The following is a 22,915-nucleotide window of genomic DNA, read 5'->3' on the forward strand; positions in this document are numbered from 1 at the left end:
CACTGTTCTATTTTAATCTCAAAGGTCTTTTGTTTTGATAAACACTTACACAGCTATTTAGAAGAAGTAATTGTTGTATTTTCCTAGATTTATTTTTGTATTTATCCAGTTATGACTGTCAAAGTAGATGTAGCAGCTATTGTCCAAGAAAAAAGACTTTTCCCTGTGATTCAATCAAAAAAGGATCTATCGTCCAAGATGTGTTTTGTGGTTATTATTAATACTTAAACGCAAATCAAAACATGGCCTACTCTCGTCTTTGTCTATAACCCACCAAACAAATTTAACAGGTAAAAAAAGAATAGAGAAACCACACCCCTTTTCTAGATATAATAATAATATCTGCACCCTAAATAAATACTTACAGAAATGGGCTAAATATTAACTTTGGCTCCTACTCTAGATAATAATAATAAAATAAGTTCTATACCATGCCACAATGATAGCAATCATAACTTCTATACAGAGTTAGTACCATTCATTAGTTAGGAGCATTATTTTTTCACTGGTATTGGATCGGTAATCGGTATCAGCCGATAGTCATGCATCAGTCCCTCGAGACACATCTTTACCCTCAGTTAGCATTGTGCCACTGGACTCTGCATTTGCTATGTTTAGGTTTTGCGATGTCGCTTATCTAAGCGGCCAGATAACAGTAGATTAGCTGACACCTGTTGCAGCACATCCTTGACTCAAGCCTACTTTTGCATGAACCCATAAAGATACAAAACACGTCAGAGCAGTTATATATATATGCTCTGATTATTTGTGAAACTAAAATCTCTGGTAAATAACCCCACAGTCATTTTCATATAAATTTTCAAGGATTCTTAAAAGAAGGATTTGGATTTTCTAGCTGGTAGTGGTGATAAAGAGCATTTATCCAAGGAGGCTGATGTGTTGTGTTTGTGTTGGGTTTATCCTGCAAGTTAGTAACACATCCAGCCTTTCTCATTAGTTTCCATCAACTGTGAAACTGTACTTAGTCACGTCCGGGGGTTTGCATTTCAGACCCTGTGCATTTTAGCTCACGACAGTAACGTAGCATTTCGTCTCCGAGACGCCGTTTCTCCAGACGGTCATTACTCATTTCATTGTCACTTCCGCAAATTGTATTTCGGCAAAAATTCTGAAGACACTGTGAGAGCTGTCAAATGTTAAAAAGAGTCTGTGATTATTAGTAAAAGGATGCTTCATCTGTCTGAATCTTGCAGCCTACCTAGAATCGACGCACAGTTTGACAGTTGTCCAGTTATGTATTGACGCTTTATGTCACCGTGTCTCCTCTAAGGCTCGGCCGCCTCCATTAAGCTCATACATTTATCTCCATTTGCCCATCTATCAGTCTCGCTTTACTGTAACCCATCCAGCTGCACTGACTGTCCAAAGCAGATGAGACGCCCCATTACTTATTTAGCACCACTTTAAAGGGGTACCCGAGTCAATTGAGAAGCCGCGCTCGTTTACGGTAACAACATTTGCCGATCGGGCCTCAAACACAGCCGGCGAAGATGAAATTGAGCGCGTAGGGATCAAGTCAATAAAGGACATAGTGGATGATGTGCCCTGTGGTCAGATAGTTAAGTGAAGGTCAACCTGCCCGGGCGCTGTGTAATCTGGTGGCTCTGCGGAACGGTGACAGGCGAGACGGGTTCGTAAGGCCAAGGTGGAAAAGTTGCCCTGCCTTCAATATCCCTTTAATCGATGTGACCAGGAGAGAAGAGTGATAGTTTTTACTTCTGTAATGGAATTTTTTTTTTTGCCCTCTGGTATTATAGTGGATCCTTGTTTTGAGGGGGGGGGGGGGGGGGGGGGGGGGGCAGGATTTGATGCATTGAGAACTCATGAGAAAGGACACATGATAAGGGGGCGGGAGGACACGCTCTTCATCCGGCTGTGGCTTTTTCTCCAGCGTGGACACTTTACCCAACCTAATCATGATTCCCCTCCTTTATCTGAGTGCAGACCAACTGTCCAGGCCTATACATCACAGTCCCTCTGCATACACACACACACAGTCTCCCCTCTCCCTGTCCTCTCTCTCGCTTCTTCCTCGCTATATATTGCCGTGTATCACTCACCGACACTCTGGCAACATATTAAAAAGAGGGATAGTGGCTGCTCTCTGTTATTGCCAGGAAAGTGATTTACCGTGGGGCCACATTCCCACCATATTGATTAAAGAACATGTGTGCGTGTGTGCGTGCGTGTTTCACCTTGCATCTCGCCGGGCTTTCTCATTTTCCCTCTCTGTCATTGCCTCTCCTCCTCCTCCTCCTCCTCCTCCTCCTCCTCCTCTTCTTGCTTCTCCTTCTCTCCTTTCCTTCCTCCCCGACTTTTATCTCTCACTTCACTTCCGCTATCTTTGATGTTGCCAAACTCCTCCGTCTCTCTCTCTCTCTCTCTCTCTCTCTCTCTCTCTCCCTCTCTCTCTCGTACGTTGGTTCCAGATTCATGTGCCTGATTGTGTGTGAGTGAGTGTACAGCTGAGGCACGGGGAAGGAAGGGAGGGAGGTAGGAATGGAGGGAGGGAGCGAGGGACGGAGGGAGGGAGCGAGGGAAGATGAGAGTGAAAATAAGAGAGACAAAGAGAGGGCAAGGAAGAAAAACCTTTCCCACTGTAATTCTATCTTCTGTAGCCGAGGCACAATTTATTCATTCAAATGATCACAAGCATAAAAATAGCCGAATACAGGTACTATAGGTTTGAGGCATGTTTAAAATTCTTCCTGAGCCGTACTCCACTACTCCCTTGTATTCCCCCAGCTTTGATGAATGGATGAACATCGAACTTTAGTTTAAGATTATTGTCACTATCAGTTAATCAATGGATTCTCATTTGATCAATTGATTGATGAACTCTGCAAAACTGACCAACGTCCCAAACAAGGGTAACAAATCCTTTCTGAGATGATCACATTTGAAGTTTTCAGTGAACTCAACTCAACAACTTGGTTTGCCATACATTTTTTTTTTAGGTCCAATGTATTTTCTCCTCTCGCAGCAAACTTGACATAATGGCTGACGTTTCAACAATACAGTCACGATGAAAAACTCTGTCGGGTTGTGTGGTTTGGAGATCACTGATGCAGCTGTGCGGCTCTAACACAGAATGGCTGACACTTGACAATTGTAAGCTCCACTCCACACAGAACAGTTCCTGGACACAGCCGCGGAATTTTGGGTGCCTTTTTCATATTGATAGCAGAGCTGCAGTTCTCCAGCAGATCCTGGCAGCGCTCGCTGAGTTTGGCTGCATGAAAGGTGCTCTTTTGTTTTTTTTTCTTTAATAAAAGTTAAAGGCATGTAAAACGATAACGCTGCTGCACAGAGTCCTGCACGGGTCCATTTTTGCAAACCCACACCCACATAGCTCCAAACTGGACCCAACCTGTTACCCACTATTGTCGGCAAGTCAAATCCAGACCTGTTAATATGTGACCTGCAACCTGATCCATCACTGGTTAAAGACACATACTACATACACAGCCACTGCCATACACAGCCATTTTGATGAAGTTGCTGGTTTGCTGTCAGAAGTGACGATTCCTTGAGCATGAGTGACGTGTTGGGTGGTGTCACAGGCTTTCACAATAAAATCAACTTGTGGCTGATGAGGCTTCATACAAGCTGATCTAGATGTTAAAATACTGCACACAGAATTTAAATTTCTGAATTCTCCCCCCAAAAAACTAAAATTTAAATATATTTTATACCCATAATATAATTTTTAACATGCCAACTTCAGCATGTTAGCATAAACAGCATAAACAGCATAAACAACTTTAATGATTTATTGCTCAGCAAAATCGTTTTCTGTTTTCGTTCTAGTGAACTGATGTAAGACATTTGACTCCATTTATATAACACTGCTTTCACAGTTGCTCTAGCTCCATGCTCATGAATGCTAATCCGAAGAATTACTTTCAGATATAATTACACATAATTGCATAACGTTGAATAAGTACCTTTCTGCCCACTTTTGACTTTTGACTTTTGTCTCTTGTGTTTTTTTTCTCTGTCGTTATGTCACTTTTTTTTGGGGGGGGGGGGGGACTAATTAAGTAGAAGGTGCATTTTCACAAATGCCATTTCAGTCACAGCAACTATTATATAAACTTCCCATCCCTGACAGAGACGGCTGTTCACTAAATCTGAGCAGTGTCCGACCTTCATCCAACTATAGGTGGGAGGAGGGTCGCAAATCCCTGCAGGATGACGCACATCGACCCATTCAGATTTAATACACTCTGTCAGTGTGACAGGGGTATAAAACTATACTGTGGCAGAACACATTCCCCCAGTCGGTGCCTCTCCTACAATTCAATGCACACCTCGTTCTCCTTATCATTACCTCTCTTTCCCTTTGTTTTTTTTTTGCTCTTTTTGGTCATTTCAGTGGCCTCTCTATTTGTTCATTCCACTTGCCTCGGCCGTCTCCCGGGCCATTAATCTATACCACTCACACCGCTCCTGTGGGCCAGGCCCGGGCCGCGGCGCCATTCACCGTGCGCTCTGAAAGGCCACTGTGTTCATACAGATATGAAACGACAGAGAGAGACAGAGACAGAGAATGGCTTTTAGAGAGAGAGCACCCAGAGTCATGAGATAAGTGGAGAAAGAGAGAGAGAGAGGGATATGCCGAGATGGGGGAAAATACACTCGCCCGCCCTCCTTCACTTCTCGTGTCGACCGGGGCAGAAGTGATAGACTTGTGTATTTTGGAGAGTAGGATGATGTTGCCTGGAACAACTGCACCGAGGTTACCGTGGCATCTGCCCTTTTGAAAAGGTTGAGATTTGAGGAGATTAATATGCCGTTGGATCACACTGGGGGGGGGGGGGGGGGATTCTGGCTCGCCCGTCGCTGGCCTGGACATGCAGCAGCCGTCAGTGGTGACAGGGGACTCCAGCAGATGGCCTGGCTTAATCAGGGAGACGGCACTGTTCTGGGTGGATCTTTGTGTGTGGGCACACGTTAGGGACCGTGTTTATGTGACTTGGAGAGGGGCAATGTTCGGATGTGTACTCCATTAATGCATGTGCACTGATACTTGTGTGTCCGCAGCTTTGAAGGAAAAAGCGATGAATTCATGCAGCCTGACTCGAGGCTCCGTCATTAACCATGGTAGGAGGAACTGACGGAGTTGGGGAATTTGGCGTGCGGGAAAATGTGAACTCAGTCTTGCCTCAACGTTAACGTAATTGACAATCAAAGAAAGAAACATCAGCTTTTGATTTAATAGATATTCCCATTGCGCAAGTCATTTTGACTTAAATCTATAAAAGGTCCCGTTCATGCAGCTACACAAACAACTCGCTAATATTCCGATGCATGTATTCACATTTTTTTTAGCAAAGTGATTACATCCATTTTAGACACCATCAGTCAGGGGGAAGACATAAGAACTCATTAACAGTCAGTAACTTTGAAAACAAATGAATTTGTGTGTAATTACATGCATGATGAATCAGCGTTATTATCTTTTTGAAATTGGGGTTCTACAAGTGTCAGTGTGCTCATCCGTTATCAGCTCTCGGTTTACTGTGGATATTCAGATGGAGGGCTGACTAGATGTTTGCTTTCCTTTCCCCCATCTCACAGTTCAACATGTTCTCATTAGGGAGCCGAGCAGCACAGCCGGGCTGTTACTGTTGTCTAGGATGTCACTTGGGGGGGGGGGGGAAGCAAAGGCAGTGTTTGGGAGCAGACCATCCCTCACCCACGGGATCTGGGACCTATTTCCCCACGCTTGCACAGACTCAGGCTGCTGCTTAGGTGTTCCAGAGCAAGGCGTTAAATCACCGGCTGGCCTCGAACTCGGATGGGGCCAAGCAAGGAGCGAAATTTGCGGTAGCGAGAATTCCCTGCGACTGAGGGAGGTTGTAGTTCAGTATATCTCGTTCAGTGGCTCAGTGACAGTAGCTGTTGAAGGCAAGAAAGTGTTATTTGTTCACTTTACTGCTCCCCCCCACCACCACCGTCTGGGGATCTGAACCAGTGAGCTTTCCAGTCATGAGCGTGCTTTCTTTACCGCTGTCCCCGCTGTCAGGAACTAAAGCTTAAACTTCTAACAAGGGAAATTTTGGCTGTATTTCCTCTTCATTTCCTCTGAAATGCCAACTTAACTGGAACATTTAATAGAGCCATTTAATAGTTTCTGCTGAGAAATGTGGGGTCTCGGGTGGCGGTGGGATTTCAGTCTTTGTTAAATTGCCTTACACTGTTATGTTCTTGAATGTGAGCGCTTCAGATGAATGCTCTCTGTAAAAATCATTTATATTTTCATATAATATACTTTATTCAGTCTGTGGATGGAAAATCTCTTCGTGCCCTCTGGTTGGGGTGCAAGGGTCTCTTAAGAAGGGAGGGGTTAAATATCTTGCTCAAGGAGTCTTGGCACACCAGGGGATCAAACCTGAAGCCCTCCGGTTGGACGGTGACCTCTGTAACCGCGTGGCCAATGCAGTCGTCAACAATGTGCGCGGATGTAAGGGAGGTAGGACCTAAACGTAGAGCCTTTGTTGCTTTGCGGGGGGTCAAGATACAATCCAGCCCCGGAGCATCTCTATGGTAATGACTGAGAGAGAAAAATCGAAGCGGCGCAGGGTATCTCCATGGAGATGGAGGTGATGTCATGATCCCTGCTGCAGGCGAACTCTCTGTAGCTTCGGATGCAGCCTCAGACGGAACCACATGCCCTGGTAGCGTTTTACAGGCTGGTCTGCTCGCAAAAAACGTCGCCGCTGTAAATCACATTCGCTAGATTCGCTCCTCTTCCGCTCCTCCACATTGTCTCCTGTCTTTCGCCCATGTTCATTTCTCCCGGTCTCTTTTTCACTCGCTCATCGCCGCTCTGTCTCTCTTATTGACGTCTGCATCTCTTGATCTCTCCTCCAGCTTGGCCATGCACTCAAAGCCGGTGGTGTTGAAAAAGATGGATGCTCACTGCCCTCTGTAATCTCCGCAGCAGCCATTTAGATAATTAAGTCACTATTCTTGCACTTGCCTAGTGTCCCGCTAGCAAAGCCGAGCTGCACACGCTGCAGTAATGTAGGAGCCCATACGTTGAGTCTGTGTGTGTGTGTGTGCGTGTGCGTGTGTGCGTGCGCGTGTGTGTGCAGCATCAGCAGCAGCAAGGAGAACTGTTTGTTTTGATGCTGTTGTTGGTTTTGTTGAGAGAACAGAGAAATTTGCAAAAGGATGCAACGGAGAGAGAAGGCGACAGCTGGCATGGGCCACAGAGAATACACACACACACACACACGTGAACACAGGCAGAAACACACTGCAAGATTGGCGTCTGGAAATCTGACGCTCCCACACCCACTAGAAAGAGCACGTGGAAGGGCTGGATGGGAAAGTGTGCACACTAGCCCCAGGGCTTTTCTCCAGCTTCATGTCTTGCCGTCTTGATAATGTGGTGTTTTGTTGAAAGTCAGTGTTTTAATTAACTCAGCAGCGGCGTGCGGTGTGCAGCGGTGGAGGTAGCGGTGCCACTGTTCCTCAGGCTAATCACTTGCCCGGGAAACTGACAACCAAACACTGGCGGGGTGTTGCTAAATCGGTCACGGAAATATTTCAACACGCCGTGGTCATTTCTGTCTGCACGGGGTCCCAGCGCGAGAGCCGTGCATATTTTGTACGGAAAAATGACGGTGGGCACGTGCTGTTTTCATCATGCAAAAGCAAAACCACAGCCTGTGTGTTCAAACTACAATCTACAGGCGTCTTGGAAACCCTTGCATCATGCATTAACGCAAAAACACACATGCAGTAAGCGCGCGCACACATAACCTGCTATTTCCCAGATTTGAAGAAAGTTTGACCTATTAATGCTAAAAGAATTGTGCTGATGCACACTGAGGAGAAGTTTGCTGTCAGTGGTGCAGGTAGATGCAATATTTCTTAATCCTACGAAAAAATAACCCTCTGCCTCCCGTTTCTTTTCATTCCTCTTCCCTCTGTATACCTATTGTGCCTCATCCTGTCTTTTTCCGCTTTGAATGGGTTGACCTTTGCTTGCATGCTTTATCAAAGAGGAGATGATCGGGACGTGTATGTCTGCGGCAGAATGTGTGCATGTCACCCACCAGTGTTTCATCCATCAAGGTGTCAGATTAATGTACAAAGTGCCATCTCTCACTATCATCGCCTCTGCGACCTGGGTGGAAATCCTAATGGGCAGACAAGATTAGGGCTGGATTCAGATTAGTTGTAGATCTGCTCGGAGTGACTGGTGATTATCCCGCGGTTCAGGTATATTTGCGCGTCAAATGCTTCCCGGTTGTCCTGTAAAAGTAGCTGCTTAATTAAAACCAGCCTATATGCCAAAACAGAAGCTATTTCTGGGTCCGGAGCTGCAGTGTTGAGACATTTCACGTGTTATGATGCACCGCTGATGACACTGTGTCCTCGGATTCTACTCAGGCTGCTAATGAGACATACGAATTGTAGCTAAGTGCTGATTCCCTTCAAACAGCGGGGATTAATTGGTCCCATTATTGCTAAGAATTAGCTCCAACAATGGGTTTGTTGGTTTCCATGCAACTAGGATTCTGCATCCATCTTTGCCTCCCTGAACATCACACTACTTTCTTTCTCACTGCAACCCCCCCCCCCCCCACACACACACACACCTCAAACCCTTTCCCCGCTCATGAGACAGACACAGTAACTCCTGTCTTTTGCAGTCTTTGCTTCTCCCTGTAGCTTCCCCTCTGTTGTTTGTGTGTGTGTGTGTGTGTGTTTTTTTCCTTCCTCTGGAACATCAATTAGGATTTCCTCTATATCATGCCTTAAAGAGAGAGAGCTAAAAATACCCAGGAAACCCAGGTTCATTCCTGGCAGATCGGTTTGCTTAATCAATCAATACGTTACAAAAGTGAAAAAAACACATTCCTGTGTCTTTGGAAAGGAAGATCTCAAACGCCCGGGCCACACTAAGTGCGTGTGCAGCGCGTGATGCCTGCGTCACTGATCTGCTGTGTCTGTCGTTCACACAGGGAGTGTTCTCCTGTTTCCTCTAATAAAAGTAGCACTAAATGCCAGCTATCTAAGGTATGAGGCTGTTCATATTCTGGTCCTGCAACAATCACAATACAAATCTTGTTGAAAGCAATAAATGGATTCAATCCAGAGAACAGCGGGCGTGCTTTTACTTTAAAACAGCTACAGGAAGTGTGAAACATTCATGATTTTGACATATTCCACAGATAAGCTGTGTCTCAATTCAGAGGCTGCATTTGAAGACCGATTGTGTCATGGCGGCGCGACAACACTGTCCCATTTCGAAGGGTCTTACAAATGTGTTCCACACCTGAAGACCCACGGCTCATGCGGACAGTGTGGCTGCTCCAACCCGATAACCCGATGACTGCCTAAATGAAAAGCAAGACGTTCAGTGACGCATCCAGTGTGGCGCAAGCGTTAGTAGAGAAAGTTTTAATTCTGTGTAGTTAAGTAAAGTTTAGAAAGTTATATTGTGCTTGCACATTGCTTAATTGCTGTCGACTCTCTTGCTCCTGCAGATGCACATGTTTATGTATGCTCTACCTGTATGTATGGCCATTGTACGCGCACCATCCAAATTGAGACGCTGTCTTCATCATCTGGTGTGTAGCTGAGGAGGAGAATTTAAAAAGCCACAGTCTCAGGCTGGCGTTGCTCCGGGCTATTCCTGTACCAACAGTCTCTCCCATTATTTAAATATCTGGATGAATACCTCTGTTGTCCTGGAGGAACTGTCAGCACATTTACTAGTGTGCATCTGTATTGCTGCATATGCACCGTGCGTGTGCGAGCAAGCATGTGCACCTGTGACTGCCGCAGTGTGTGTGTATTAGAGGTTATCTATGTGCACGTCCCACAGGGGCCTCTCATTTACAGCAATATCTTGTCCTGGTAAAGTTACAGCATAGCTCTTCTCCCCGGCCCTCGCTTGTACCATGCAACTTGCTGATGGACGAATTGATCATTAGCACAGACCCATGAGTATAGCGGGGGATTGCCTGCGTGCGTGCGTGTGTGCGTGTGCGTGTGTGTGTGTGTGTGTCAGAGAAGTGAAAGCTGGGCTGTCACTGGGTCAATATAAGTAAACTCTACTACAAATTGGAAATGGAGCCCTTCCTCTTGGGGAGTATCTGTCACGGGTGGAATAGCAGGAGCTTTTAAACGCACAGCAGAATGTGCCAGCAGAGCAAACATCACACCCCCGAACAGAACCATGACACACAACTCCTGGTCCCACCCCAGCCCTGATCCCATCCTTAACACCCTTCCCTCTATTTCAGGCTACATAGCCGACACACACACACGTTACCGCTGTTATGTCTCATTTGCTCACTCGTTCACACCAGCTCGCTGTCTCTCCATCGCTGCCACGTCCTGTCCATCTGTTCCGCTCCCTCTTTCCTCGCGTCTCTCTGCAGCTCCCCGCGTATTCCCACATGGCTTTGTTAACACTGCTCTGTCACACACACCCGACATGCTGCGTGCCGCCTCTGAGTGACAGATGCTGTTCTTTACAGTGTGCGTCTCACATTCCCACCTGCCAGAGAACTTTTTATTTGGGCTAATGACTCCTAACCGCGGTGTCAGATGGGAAAGTTAAGTTATCGGAGACTCCTGATGTGCGCCCCATATGGGAGCGAACCACGCATGGCATCTCCATGGTGATGGCACTGCTGTCATTAGTGTGTCAGCTACAATTGACCTCGTAGCACATGCAGACACTGGCACGCACACACACACACACACACACACACACACACACACGCACGTAATCCTCTCCTCCTGCTGCTTAACTGAACCTCTCTCTCCCTCACGTACGTGCACACCCACAACATCTCACTTTTCTGTCTCGGGTGTTCTTGCATTCGGAACATTCTGGCACATCAGCAGCGACAGAACAGCCGCTTTTTGAAAGGGGGGGTCAAAAAAAACAAAACCCGCCCCTCTCGCGCTTTCCTCCGCCGCGGCCGACTGCTTTTAGACTCATGACGTGACTGACAGCACAATGGAGATGCCAGTCAGCCCATCACTCAGCTCATTAGGTTTGATTGCTGACATCGTATTTCTCACTCTCGTGTGCGTGCTGGAGTCTTTTTGTTAGCATCGGGGCTTCCAGAGGATTAGCGATTTTAATCATTTGTTTAGATTTTCATCTCTCTCTGGGAAGCATTCTCCGTAATCAGCTGTTATTTTAAGTGGGAGTCAGAAAATAGCATTTGGTGTGGGAAAGTCATACCTTCAGGTGAGATTATTAACATGCTGACAGGATTGCGGGAGCTGAAGAGCCTCATTAATCGCTGTAGGGTATGACTGAAATGCTGTCATTAGTTTCTTATAAAACGGGAAGGGCTCTTTTTTTTATAGGCTGGCTTAATATATGCAAGCCTTGCAGCAAAGGTTATCATCTCTCCTCTGAAAGACCATTGTCTCGTCCGCCGCTGACAGTGACTTCATTGGATGTGAAAGAAAATGGGCAAATCTTTATTGGCACCCTCTCCCTGGAGCGCCAGCAGTGCCGAGCAAAGTGTCATTGGAGATGTGATGTATTTAAGTGTTTATCTGGTCTGGCAGAGTCCACAGGTGTCTCGGGTGTGGGTTTCCACGGGCGCCTCATAGCGAGATTTCTTTTATCACATCCTCGCACTTTCCCCCTGACAAACACACAACACACTCTCCGCCTCAAGGTGAAATGAGATCATATGCCAACACGTGCACACACACACACACACTCACACAACTCTAAAGGAGTTGCAGATATGTTAGTGTTTGTAATTAGTCTCTGCAATCCACGTGTTTACAAAGGACCATAAATGTAGTGGGATTTGAGTCGATGACACCCGCTCTGCAGGGATCTGTTGCTCGCCTCGGGTTACGCAGCACACGCTGACATGCATAGTGGAAAAAGGATGACAGGAATTCACTCTGAGGATTGTGCGCATATTGAAATGTAGTACCAAGATTGTAAAAATGCCACTCGGGTAAGTAAGTGATAGAATTTGAACCATGGTGATGTGAGAGGCTCCTCTGCAGAACAACAACATTAGTCATATGCATACACTTACTTACAACAACCCACATTTATATTTAGTATGAAATGAAGGGAGATGTACCGCGACGTGTGGTTTGGAGATGTAAGATTTTGCTGTCTTTTTAAATATCTTGGCGTGTTTCAGGCCCTTGTGGGTAGTGGTGTAAATCAAAGAGCTTAACTGCATTCATTAAATATTTCATATAGTGGGAGTATTCAAAGTTCAAAGGCCACTTAATCTGCAAAGCATCTTAGTTTGGGACTTGTTTTTTTTAATTAAACCCAACTTTTCTTGTGAATAAACCAATCTACTGACACATCCAGGAAACAGGGGTGTGTTTATTTAAAGAATTGGCTCAGAACATGGAGGGTGACTCACTTCCACAAGTTGTACATCATACCATTTCATTCCCTTCACAATATTCTATTTCCAGTTTCATGATGTTAGAAGATACATGTTCTTACACAGTGTAGCACGGTCAACAGCTTGTTTTCGTCCAAAAAGAGCAGATTTCTCTAGGTTTTACTGGCACCACGCTGCTCCTAAAGCTATTCACACATATTACCTGGCACAAGAGACACTAAAGCCCGCACAGCACCATCACCCATGTAGGGATAAAACTATATTTGCTTTTATTCTAGCGCTTAAATAATAGACAATAGCAAATGTACCCAATAACCCTTTCATAGTCCACAAAGATCCATTCTACATAGATACAAAGATATATGTATATTATGGTGGCGGAGATGTCTCGCACGAGCGCAAACTGAAAACGCAAAAGTGACGACACGACCGCAAAAGCCACACGGCATAAACACAACCACACCTGAAGTGAGCAGCTACATTCTATAGTCCAGTCATGGATGTATGAGTCAAGTGAAAACCAGGACAAATCAGTCACTGCCTAAAATGTGATGCTTGTCTCTTTGAGGACTTACGGTACAGTAGCTTGGAGCAACCAAAATGGAAGAACACCCCTGTACTGTAACACTTCAAATAGAAGGGCATCACATTTTCGGCGGTGACCGGTTTGTCCTGTTTTTTTTTACAAACGACGGCTCACTTGACCGCTGTAAGTAACTCTGCTTTTTATATTGTTATCATCCATTGTCACTCACTTTTGATGTGGTTGTGTTTCAGATATGTGGCTTTCGAAATTTGTGTCTTTTCCATTGATGCATTTGTGTGATACATCTCTGCCACTGTCGTATATAAACTGTTGGATGAACTGATTTATTATCAGAACATTACAAATTGAAATGGCACAAAGCCCAACAGTCCCCTTAAATTCATTTAACCTGCACCAAATTTCTCACACTCCTAGATCAGTTCCCCAAATGTGCCTGATTGATTTTTTTTTTTTAATCGAGATCCACAAATACATTTTAATAAGTGGTTTTGTGGAAATCTGTTCACTTTTTTCTCCTCTTTGGAGGTAGTGATAACTAAATATAATATTAAGAGAATAATAAGAATAATATAAAAGAAGCCTTTCCCAAGGTATTTGTATAACCTTTATAGATTAATTAATTTGCTCTCCTATGACTTTATCCACCTATTCCTTTATTAGAAATAAGAAAGACTGCTAAAAAAGAGAGGGCAAAGATGAATTAAAACGTATTATTTTCTTTCATGACACATGCCCTTGACCTCTACCCATGAAACCCTGTATTCAAAACATATCCTGTGGAAATATCACATGCTTAACTTTATACTGCCGCCACACTGAAGGTTACTCCACAACGCTCTCTTGTGTGGCCGCTCGTAAATATTCTTCTGCATGATCTAATGGATTTGTTTTCCAGTGTGTCCTTGTTCCTGAGGATTTACAAGGAAGGCTAAAAAAAACGAGTCTGTTTTTGCAGTAAATCACAAAACTGTCTAAACTTGGAAGCGCAGTGGTGGTGACAGGTACTTGCTTGACATCTGAAGAGGATTGATAAAAATAAATTGTCGAGAACTGTGAATTGGAATGTTCTCTGCCCCAAATTCTAACATTACTGAAGATAATGTTCTTTTATTTATTTATTTTTCTCTTCCTGTTTTTTCAAGGATTTTCTGGCTGCTCTCTTATTTCTCAGGTGTAGGGTGAGGTGAGGTTGTGTGGGGCCCTGGAGATAAGAAAATATTTCTTGGCGCTTACTCTGCCATTGTTCCAATGAACTATGGAATATTTTTAGAGATAATACCGGCTTATTCTGTTGGAAAATGTGAGGTTATTAAAAAGGGGGGTCACCGTGGACAGAGTGGGAGCTGCTCCATCGTGTGTTTGGACAGAGCAGGCCCTGTGCGAAGAGAGAAATAAATGAAGGGGAAGATTGAGAGAGAGAGAGAGGGAGTAAAATGCATGAAGTAAAAGAATGAAAGGGTGCAGAAGATAGAAATGAAGAAAGAAAGTAAACAATGGGATGGTCACAGCAGCTAAAGATACAGTAGGGCCAGTGCTCCCACCACAGGCGGCTGGGTGCATCGCTGCCATCAAAGCTTCACGGTGACCCTTTCAACTTGCACACGCCAAGCCGGAGTTTTGAGCACGTGCGTTCTCATCGCATCCTGCCCAAAACGCTACTTGCATACACAGCCATTCAGTAGTACTATACGCTCACGCTTTGAGCGCTCACGCACACAGAGGAGCGCGGCATTTCAAGGCGATCGCTCCACTCTGAGTCAAAAGAAGCAGCGTGACAGACCCCAGCGTGCAGAATAAAGACTTATCATCCGCTGTCATTCTCTTCCTCGCGGACCAGGGGATTTTGCACGGGGCTTGCTGAACCTGGTTTTGAGGTTGTTATTTATTTATTTCATCTGTTATCAAGGGCTCGGGGAGCGTTACGTGCCTTTGGTGAGGAGGAGTACAATGCACTACAAACCCCCCCCCCCCCCCAGTGATGGATTTCACTACTCAGATCCTGCACCGCTTTGATTTATGATATAATATGGAGTGATACGCTGCTCATGCTACACAAAAGTGCCATACCCCATACTGATGTAATTCCAGCTGCACTGTTGCCTCTATCACAGCCTGCTGTAGCTACTTGAAAAAGGGGGGAACCCTCCAGTGCACTTCAAGGACAGTGTGATTGAATTAAGCAGCCATTAGATGTATGAGATGAGCTGTAATTGCAGGGGGTATTTATCTATTCAGATGAATGGGCTTTGACCACAAGGTCACGGTACTGGCGCGCTGTACTCGGGACAACTCGACTTGAGCCGTGTACCTGTTTGCTCCTGGCTCGGCCGTATTGTTATAACCTCTCGTTGTTGAACCTGAGAGGCTCTGCGTAACAAATCTCGCTCCTCACGGCGCTGGCACTGACGGTGTTTGTTACGGACCTGCTCAGCAGAGCTCATTTCTCTCCCTCTTGTCGCAGCCCTCATTAATGACAGAGAATAGGAATTAGAGGCAACAAATGAGCTGCGGTGTGTTCATGTCAGTCAGGTGCAGCATGAGCAGATGCTGCGAGCGTTTACACCTTCGTGTGAAAATGTTCTCTCCTCAGTTCACTCCGTGTCTCGTTCTTTCATTGTCTTTTTTCAGTCTTTGAAAACCCTGCCTTTGTGTCTGTTTCACTTCTATTTCCATAGATGTAATGAAAAAAAATATTTAAATCTGACCTACACCTCCTTTCTTTCCGTTTCCCTCAGGCCTGCCCCCGTGGTTCCCTCTGAGAGGAAGAGGAAGTGATGTCACGCCACCACCACCGCTTCGAGCGGGACTACCGAGGACCCTGGGAGCGGAGAGACATCCGTCCCTCTGGCCTCCACAATGGAGGAGCCAATCATAGCTGTGCCTCCGCCGTCGTCAATGGCAACAACCGTCCGGGACTCCTTCCCCTCCCAGTGATTCCCTCTCTCCTCCCCATCCCGGCTACAGTTGCCGTGACAACATCCAGCAGCGACATAGCGGTCAAGCGATGCATCGCGGCAGCAGGATCTGTGGCTCCGGCGTCGGCCAAGGTAAGAGCCTCATCCAGATGAATGCCTGGACACCTGCTTCCTCTGACTTGTCTTGGAAACCTCCGAGTGCTTCCTCCTGCTCTGTCAAGTTTCTGTCAAGTCATTGTCTGTCCCTGTGTCAACTTTTAAAATTTGTGAAGACTCCCCAGCCAGATACACTTTCCAACTTTCTTCATGCTTTTGAAGCTTTCCAGCTTCCTTCTCTCTTGTGTGCTTCCAGTTCTCCAAAACGGTTCTGCCCTGTCCAACTCCCTGGTATGCCTGTCTTCATGGTTCAACTGTCCCAGCTCTTCAAGCCCCTCCACTCTCCCTCCGTCCCTCTCTCTCTCTCTCTGTGCTGCCTCCTGCACCCTTCACCCTTATCCCCACTCCAGTTCTGCTACACTCTCCCCATCCAGTGCCCCATTCCTGGCAAACTATTTTTGCTCCATCTTCATTTTTCTCTCTGTGCCAAATGGCAGACTTGTCGTGCCTTTGCCTCCTTGGTAATTTCCTCTTTCATTATGTACGTGACCTCTGACAGAGGCTCAGCCGGGTGCTGCAGTCAGAACTGATGGTTAGAGGTGGTGCTTTTCCAAATAAGCAAACACAAAGGTCCACATCCATAGATACACACAAGTTTATACGATAGCCTTTTTAACAACGTATTTCTCTTATAAATATGTGTTCCTTCTGGTCAAATCTCTAATTCCTAATGAAGGGATTAATAATATTTGAAGTGTCACATGGTCATGAAGTAACAATCTAATGTTATATACCAAAATATGTAAAACACAATCTTTTAATGAGGCCTCAAGTGACAGAAATAGCAACCTTTGAGTTTAGCTTCTGTGTATTCATCCCTAATTTGGCCATTTCTCATTTATGCCTAGACCTTATACATAACAGTGCAGCTTGGAAATGTCTGAGCGGTGTAGTGGAGAGTGTGTGCACATGTTTACCCACTCGTCCAGGGCTTTGCTTGCTATCTGGCTGTCAGCAGCGTGTAAAGAGAGGGGCCTTTTTCCAGAAAAAGAGTTGGACATTTCCAGCCTCTCCCCTGCCTCCGCCTCCATGGAGACCATTCATCTTCTCTCAACTCTCCTCCCCACTATCAGATCATTTACTTTAATTTGGACCTTAGCGGATCCATCTTGGCGTTTCTTTCTTTTTTTTCCTTCTCCTTCTTCAGCACCTTCTTGGTCTCTCAGTGGGGCCTGCGCTCCAAGAGCAGAGGTAAACAATGCTCTGGTAATTTAGCCTGTAATTGTATCATTAGATACCCTGCTGCATTCAGTGACCACAGACACAGTAAATCTGCTCTGGCACCACATCTGCCCTCCGCTTTTGTGCAGCTGAATAATTACATACATCCTGACAAAGTCGGGCCAACTCCCACTGTGGCCATTGTCATCATTCAATGGCTGCCAGAGCAATTAGGTGCCTTGCCTTGCATGTGAGTGCACATTTGTTTAAAGGTGCACTATATGTGGGACTGTGTGTGCGCGTGAGCAGCAGATATTATGCAGATCCGTCCCTAGATGCCACTCTGTGAGCCTTATTCGGGGATCTACCTCTCTGCTTTGTCTCGCCGTTGACAGTCCTTTGTATCGCAGGCAACAGAGACCAGAAAGATTTAAAAAAGGGAAATACCCGGAGTCTGGGCTCTGCTTTAATTACTGCATCGTAAAAGATGCAGAGAACTCAAGTGCCGGCCAACGCCACAGTAGCCTGTCTTTCTATCTCCTTCCAAGCTGTGTGCTGTCCTCGGTTGCTCCCTCTCTCTTTTGTCATCTTCGATCAAAGCCGCTGGGGGTCACAAAGAGTCTGATGGACGGATGCAGCTCTCTCTCTGTGGTCCCTCTGTCTCAGCTCTGTCCATGGCTACACTAAAAAGCTGACAGGCTGTTATTGATCTCCACTGTTCGGAGATTCTCTTCATAAACACGGTGGCCCTCGTGGGCACATTGTCCAATAGCTAGACATGTACGGGTGTGTGGGTCTTCCTGTATGTGACATATAACATATTACAGTGTATTGAAACTGTAAATAAACTAATGATGTTGCTTAATAGTAAAACTGGGTGCAGAACAGGTGTGTTGTATCGACATTGTTGGCATGATGGTGTTGGTGTGTGTATTTGGCATGCACATGTGTGTATATAGGTGTAAATGTGTGTGGGTGTGTGTATAACAACTGCTGAGAGTTGCAAAGCACCATCTGGCCATATTGTGAATCCTGATGTAAAGCTAACCACATGGAACAGTGGACTAAAGCGGATATAGAGCTACACTTTGTTCCCTGCCTATAATTATTTTTTATGAATTTTTGTGCCGTTGACATGGATCTATAGTTGCCGTGCACACTTAATCCACGTTAGTAATATTACCACAACTATATCGGTATCCTGCTGATGAACAGGGCTCGTTCTTTCATGTGATACTCTGAGTTTTATTAGGTGATAATTAAATGTTCTTTCAAATTAAGTGATTCCTTAGCTGGTTGGGTTTGCAAGAAAAATGAACCCCACTTTCAATCTGGCTTTCCAGCCAAGAAAGCTCATGTTAGGTCAGTCAGTACCTGCTGTGAATTAAACAAAATGTCATCAGTGTGGGATGATGTGGTTTTTACCATCCTGGTTCTGTAGAGGTGTGTGTTCATTATCAGCATTAAGAAATGTCTGACCCATAAACTTTATATAAAACTAAGCAACATGACAGCTCCCCAAAAGTGAAGCCAAAGTGTCTTGATGTCCCCCTAGTGGCTGACTGCAGTATGAGCCAAAAATCCCGCCTCCTCCATGTTAGTGGATCAGACATGGAAGAAATCCAGACCTTCAAAACGAAGACAAAAGTCAAACAACACGTCGATTTTTCTCAAATATGATCTCTGTCATTTAAGGTAGCTGTTATCACAATGATATATGTTTTCTTTTATATTCGATTTTTCAGAAAGTTTGCCATTTCATTGCATCGCATCTGCTGTACTGAACCTCCATGGTAAATGACTTATGACGAAACAACACAGTTCGCCAGTCATCTGTGTTTTTCTTCCACTGTTCGTATTGGTCACTTGTAGTCTATCATGATTGTTCATTGCTGTTTGCTGTGTAATGTGAATACAACTTTATCATATCGCCTCATCTGAAGAACATGATTTGTGCCCGAGTCACGTCAGGCAGCTTTTTGTCACCAATGGTTGGGTTTTAACACTGGGTTGTTGTTTTGTTGTTTGTTTTGTTCCTGGCTGTATACAATCTACAAACCACACACCATTACACTCAGTGTTTTCAACCTGCTCATTAAAATCAGAAGCCACCTTTTTATTTGACACCTTTTGAGTTGTGTCCATTCACCTCCTGACAAAGGAAAACGGCTGTGAAACGGCTATGCTCAGCTAGTTTCGCATACTAATGTTCCGGCCTGTTCATTAGTGTTTGTCAGGATTTTATAGGGTTTAAACATTGGCCAGAGCTGGAGTTTCTCTGTGCTAAAACATTGCTCAGAAAGTGTCCTCCCACAGATAGCCCACTGAGACGTGGATTTCCTTGCATGGGTCCCTGATCCCTTCATATGAAAATGTTAATCCATCCTCCCCTGATATTTAATAGAAGCAGTGCTGGACTTTTTATTTCTTTACTCAGTGCCTATTGAACACAAATGCAGGAGCCAGTGGTTATATTAAAAGAATAAGTCGTTATTGATATGAAAAGTGCATCAAGATAATATCCTTTCTTCCCATATCCTTTTTTGCTGTTTACTCCGGAAACACTGCATATTATTCATCTCGTTCAATGAAATTTGCTGGTAGACTTTGCTGGTCTGTGATCTATGGAGCAGTCTCAAGTCAGCGGAATGAGCTATTTGTTTAGCCTGTAGGCATCTCATTAGTCAAATGTTGTTGGAAGCTAACTCTAAGTAAGTCGGCGTTCTTCGGGACCTGTGTTATTCTGGTCAGATAGCGGCAGCGCTGCGATGCAATGAGGGGATCTTTAGAGTTCAATGTGATGGATTTAAAGTTTTTCTGCAGATTACCCTTTCGCATTTTGTAGTTGTTTGACAGTTTTCTTGCTGAAAAATGAAAAAAGTCAGTTGAACGCGTTGTATATGAGAATATGTTTGTGAAACTAGTCTGACCATAAGAAGATTGAGTCTTTCTCATGGGCAAGTCTTATTGTTTCAGATTGATTTTTTTCAACCTTCTTTTCACTGCACTGTCTCAAAAACATTTCGATGATCCTATTAACTAATCATTTTTTATCGCATATCACACTGACACAAAAATTCACGGGCGCTGATCTCCGTCATGGCAACAACATTGGTAAAATCACTTCGACTTTAGCAATTCGTCTACAAAGTAAAAGCGCAACGTCCGTTGTATTGCTGCATGTTATATCGAGCAGAATTACATAGCTTCTACTCTGATAAGTTGTGAACTTGTGTCTGTGATTGAGCTTAACAGACCTGCAATAGAGGTTTACAATGTGCAATGCACTAGTTTCATTAATTTTACTGTACGAGCATAGGGTCTCATATGTGTCCCATAAGCTAACGTCTTGATAAACAATGAAGATGGATCAACTTAATGTTTTGACATCTCTATTTTTAATTCTTTAAAATCCATCCTCAAGTACGAGTGTTGCTGCAGCTGCAGGTAGGATAGCTGCTCCTGCTGCTTGATCTTCATCTGAAAATGATTCACTGTAATACCTGCTGCTGGCAGTCCATTTAAGTGGTTTTCCTCAGCGACACAGAATCGTTCTGTTCGGCTGAGCACGTCTCCACGGAAAAATCAGCACTATACATCCATATCTTTTTACTGGCTTATTTGCCATACAACTTTTATTGTGAAAGATGCCAGTATCCCATGTGTGATCGCTCCACCTAGCAATGAGTCAAACAAAAAAAAAGGTTTGTTGCTCTACTGCCAAACTCTTTAAGAGCAATGATTATGTGAAAATTTGAAAGCACGGTGTTTCTGTACTCGTCACGTGTTTGAAAAGGTCTCTATTGAAAGCTGGTATTTGCTGTAAGTTGTCATTATAGTTCAGGTAAGTGAAAAAGAAAATCCAGAGTTCTGGCAGCACCAATCAATAGAGCTAGACTTGAAACAAAATCACACATTGTGTCTTGCTGGTCATTGATTTCCACCAAGTCAGCTCGCCAATTGATTCAAGCCGACCCCATGCTGTGGCCAACACAACGTGGTATCCAGAGAACAGCAGGTGTCAGGGCCTCACTCTGACTCAATCAAAAAAACTGAAAGAAAGAAAACTCACAAAAAGAAAAGAAAATACTTCGTCTCAGGGAGTTTTTTTTTCTTCAACCAGTTTGAGGCACTGGTGTCATTTTTCTAGAAACATGAGTGACAAGGCGAAGAAATTACGATGAAGTAGATTCTGCCCAGCATCGAAACATTCAGCATTTGTAAGGGACCTGTAGTAATAGTATTGGTGTGTGTGCATCACATAGGCTTTTTTTCTGTTTAAGATCTGTATCAAGAAAAAAAAAAAAAACTCGTCACATGAACACCTCTCTGGTTGCCTGGTAATGAACAGACTGGAGGATTGTGAAATCACTGAATCTTTATTGAGGGCGAGGCTAAAAGGGGAAGGAGTCTTTTTTTGAAAAGTGGCATAACCTTGTGACGAGTCGCTGTGAAAGGTATTGAATATGAGATGATTAAAGTTTAAGGAGGCGCACGCTGGGGGAGGGGGGGGGGGGGGGGGTAAGCTGGAGGAGGGAGACAGAACAGAGACAGGGGCAGGGTGGTGGTGATGGTGGAAGGTGAGCTTTGCTTTTGAATTGGCTCCAGATAAGGAGGGGAAATTACGATTGTTCTATCAAGTAGTGGAACTCCACCATGGAGACGTGATGGAATTTTACACTTTCCAAAGCAGGCGTCCTCTCCGTGCTGTCCTAAAGAAAACCCTGCTCGCTTGTCACGAAAGCCGAGAACACGAAACATGTGGCTGCAAGAAAAATGGTCGCTTCGCAGTTTGATATAAAAGTCATCCATCTGCTTTTTCTTATCCTGATAGACATAAATTGATGATGCACCCTGTTTCATTATATAATCCAGAATCTTTATAGTTCGCCACAAATCTTGACAGCAACAAATAACCGAGGAATCAAAGATGTTTGTTGACATTTTATCTCAAATTGTGATTCAAACTGACTAAATTATGGTGGTGGAGGTTTTTTTCCCCGGTGGTGTCTTTATCTCTCTCTGAGGAGCAGAAAGGTAAACAATCCTCACGCACCGCTGCATGGATTTGATTTATTAGCTGCTAATGTACGTGTCGTCGTCCTATCGCAGACCCCGCTGCGTGCCGTTTGCATGCGCAGTGAAAAATGCCACAGAATCCATCTCTTAGAAGACAATTCCTCAGAAGTAGACTCAAATTGATTGATGAGAAATGCACGGCGGCGGCTTTCATTCATTATCCACGCGCCACATCATGTAAGACCTGAGGCTTTTTTATTTATTTATTTATTTTCAGTACGTGAGTCAAGCGTCTCTTTAGCTGACTCTCAGTGTTTGAACAGTTATGCGATTTTAAATATGTAGGGCCAGAGGTCTGTTGAATATTTCTTTTCTTTGTAAGTGGTAAAGTGATGCATCTGTCGGGGGGTGTTTCAGCGCTAAAAGTCAGCATGTCTGACACCAAGCTGAGACGAACCTGTCAGCTCTTTCCGCCGCGTCCGTCCACTTGAAATGTCAGTTTGGATAAAAACAGCCCTCAGTGGCTATATGCAGAAAGTTGCCCTCCAGTATGAGACGTGCCACTATTAGAAATGGCACTTCCATTTTGCTCCTTCTGCGTGGATCTCATCTCACTGGGAAAACCGTGATTTTAACTCCTGGCACCATACATGTGTGTACATGCTGTTTCCGAGGGAATAAATTCACGACTTGTCTAGTTAAATGTGTGCACC

The 22,915-nt window shown here is 44.7% G+C and overlaps 1 protein-coding gene across 4 annotated transcripts in view; it reads left to right on the top strand.

Annotated features, from left to right (window-relative positions):
• The window catches only part of LOC117758140 (kelch-like protein 29), a 226,329-nt gene that overhangs the window by 59,462 nt on the left and 143,952 nt on the right, over positions 1-22,915 (top strand). For all 4 annotated transcript variants that reach the window (XM_034579550.1, XM_034579549.1, XM_034579548.1 and 1 more), the window contains one exon: positions 15,687-15,998. In XM_034579550.1, the coding sequence (XP_034435441.1) occupies positions 15,726-15,998 (273 nt within the window). In that variant the 5' untranslated portion in view covers positions 15,687-15,725. The remainder of the gene's footprint in view (positions 1-15,686; positions 15,999-22,915) is intronic.

This window comes from Hippoglossus hippoglossus, chromosome 24 (genome assembly GCF_009819705.1).
Source record: "Hippoglossus hippoglossus isolate fHipHip1 chromosome 24, fHipHip1.pri, whole genome shotgun sequence".
In the NCBI taxonomy this organism is placed as follows: domain Eukaryota; kingdom Metazoa; phylum Chordata; class Actinopteri; order Pleuronectiformes; family Pleuronectidae; genus Hippoglossus; species Hippoglossus hippoglossus.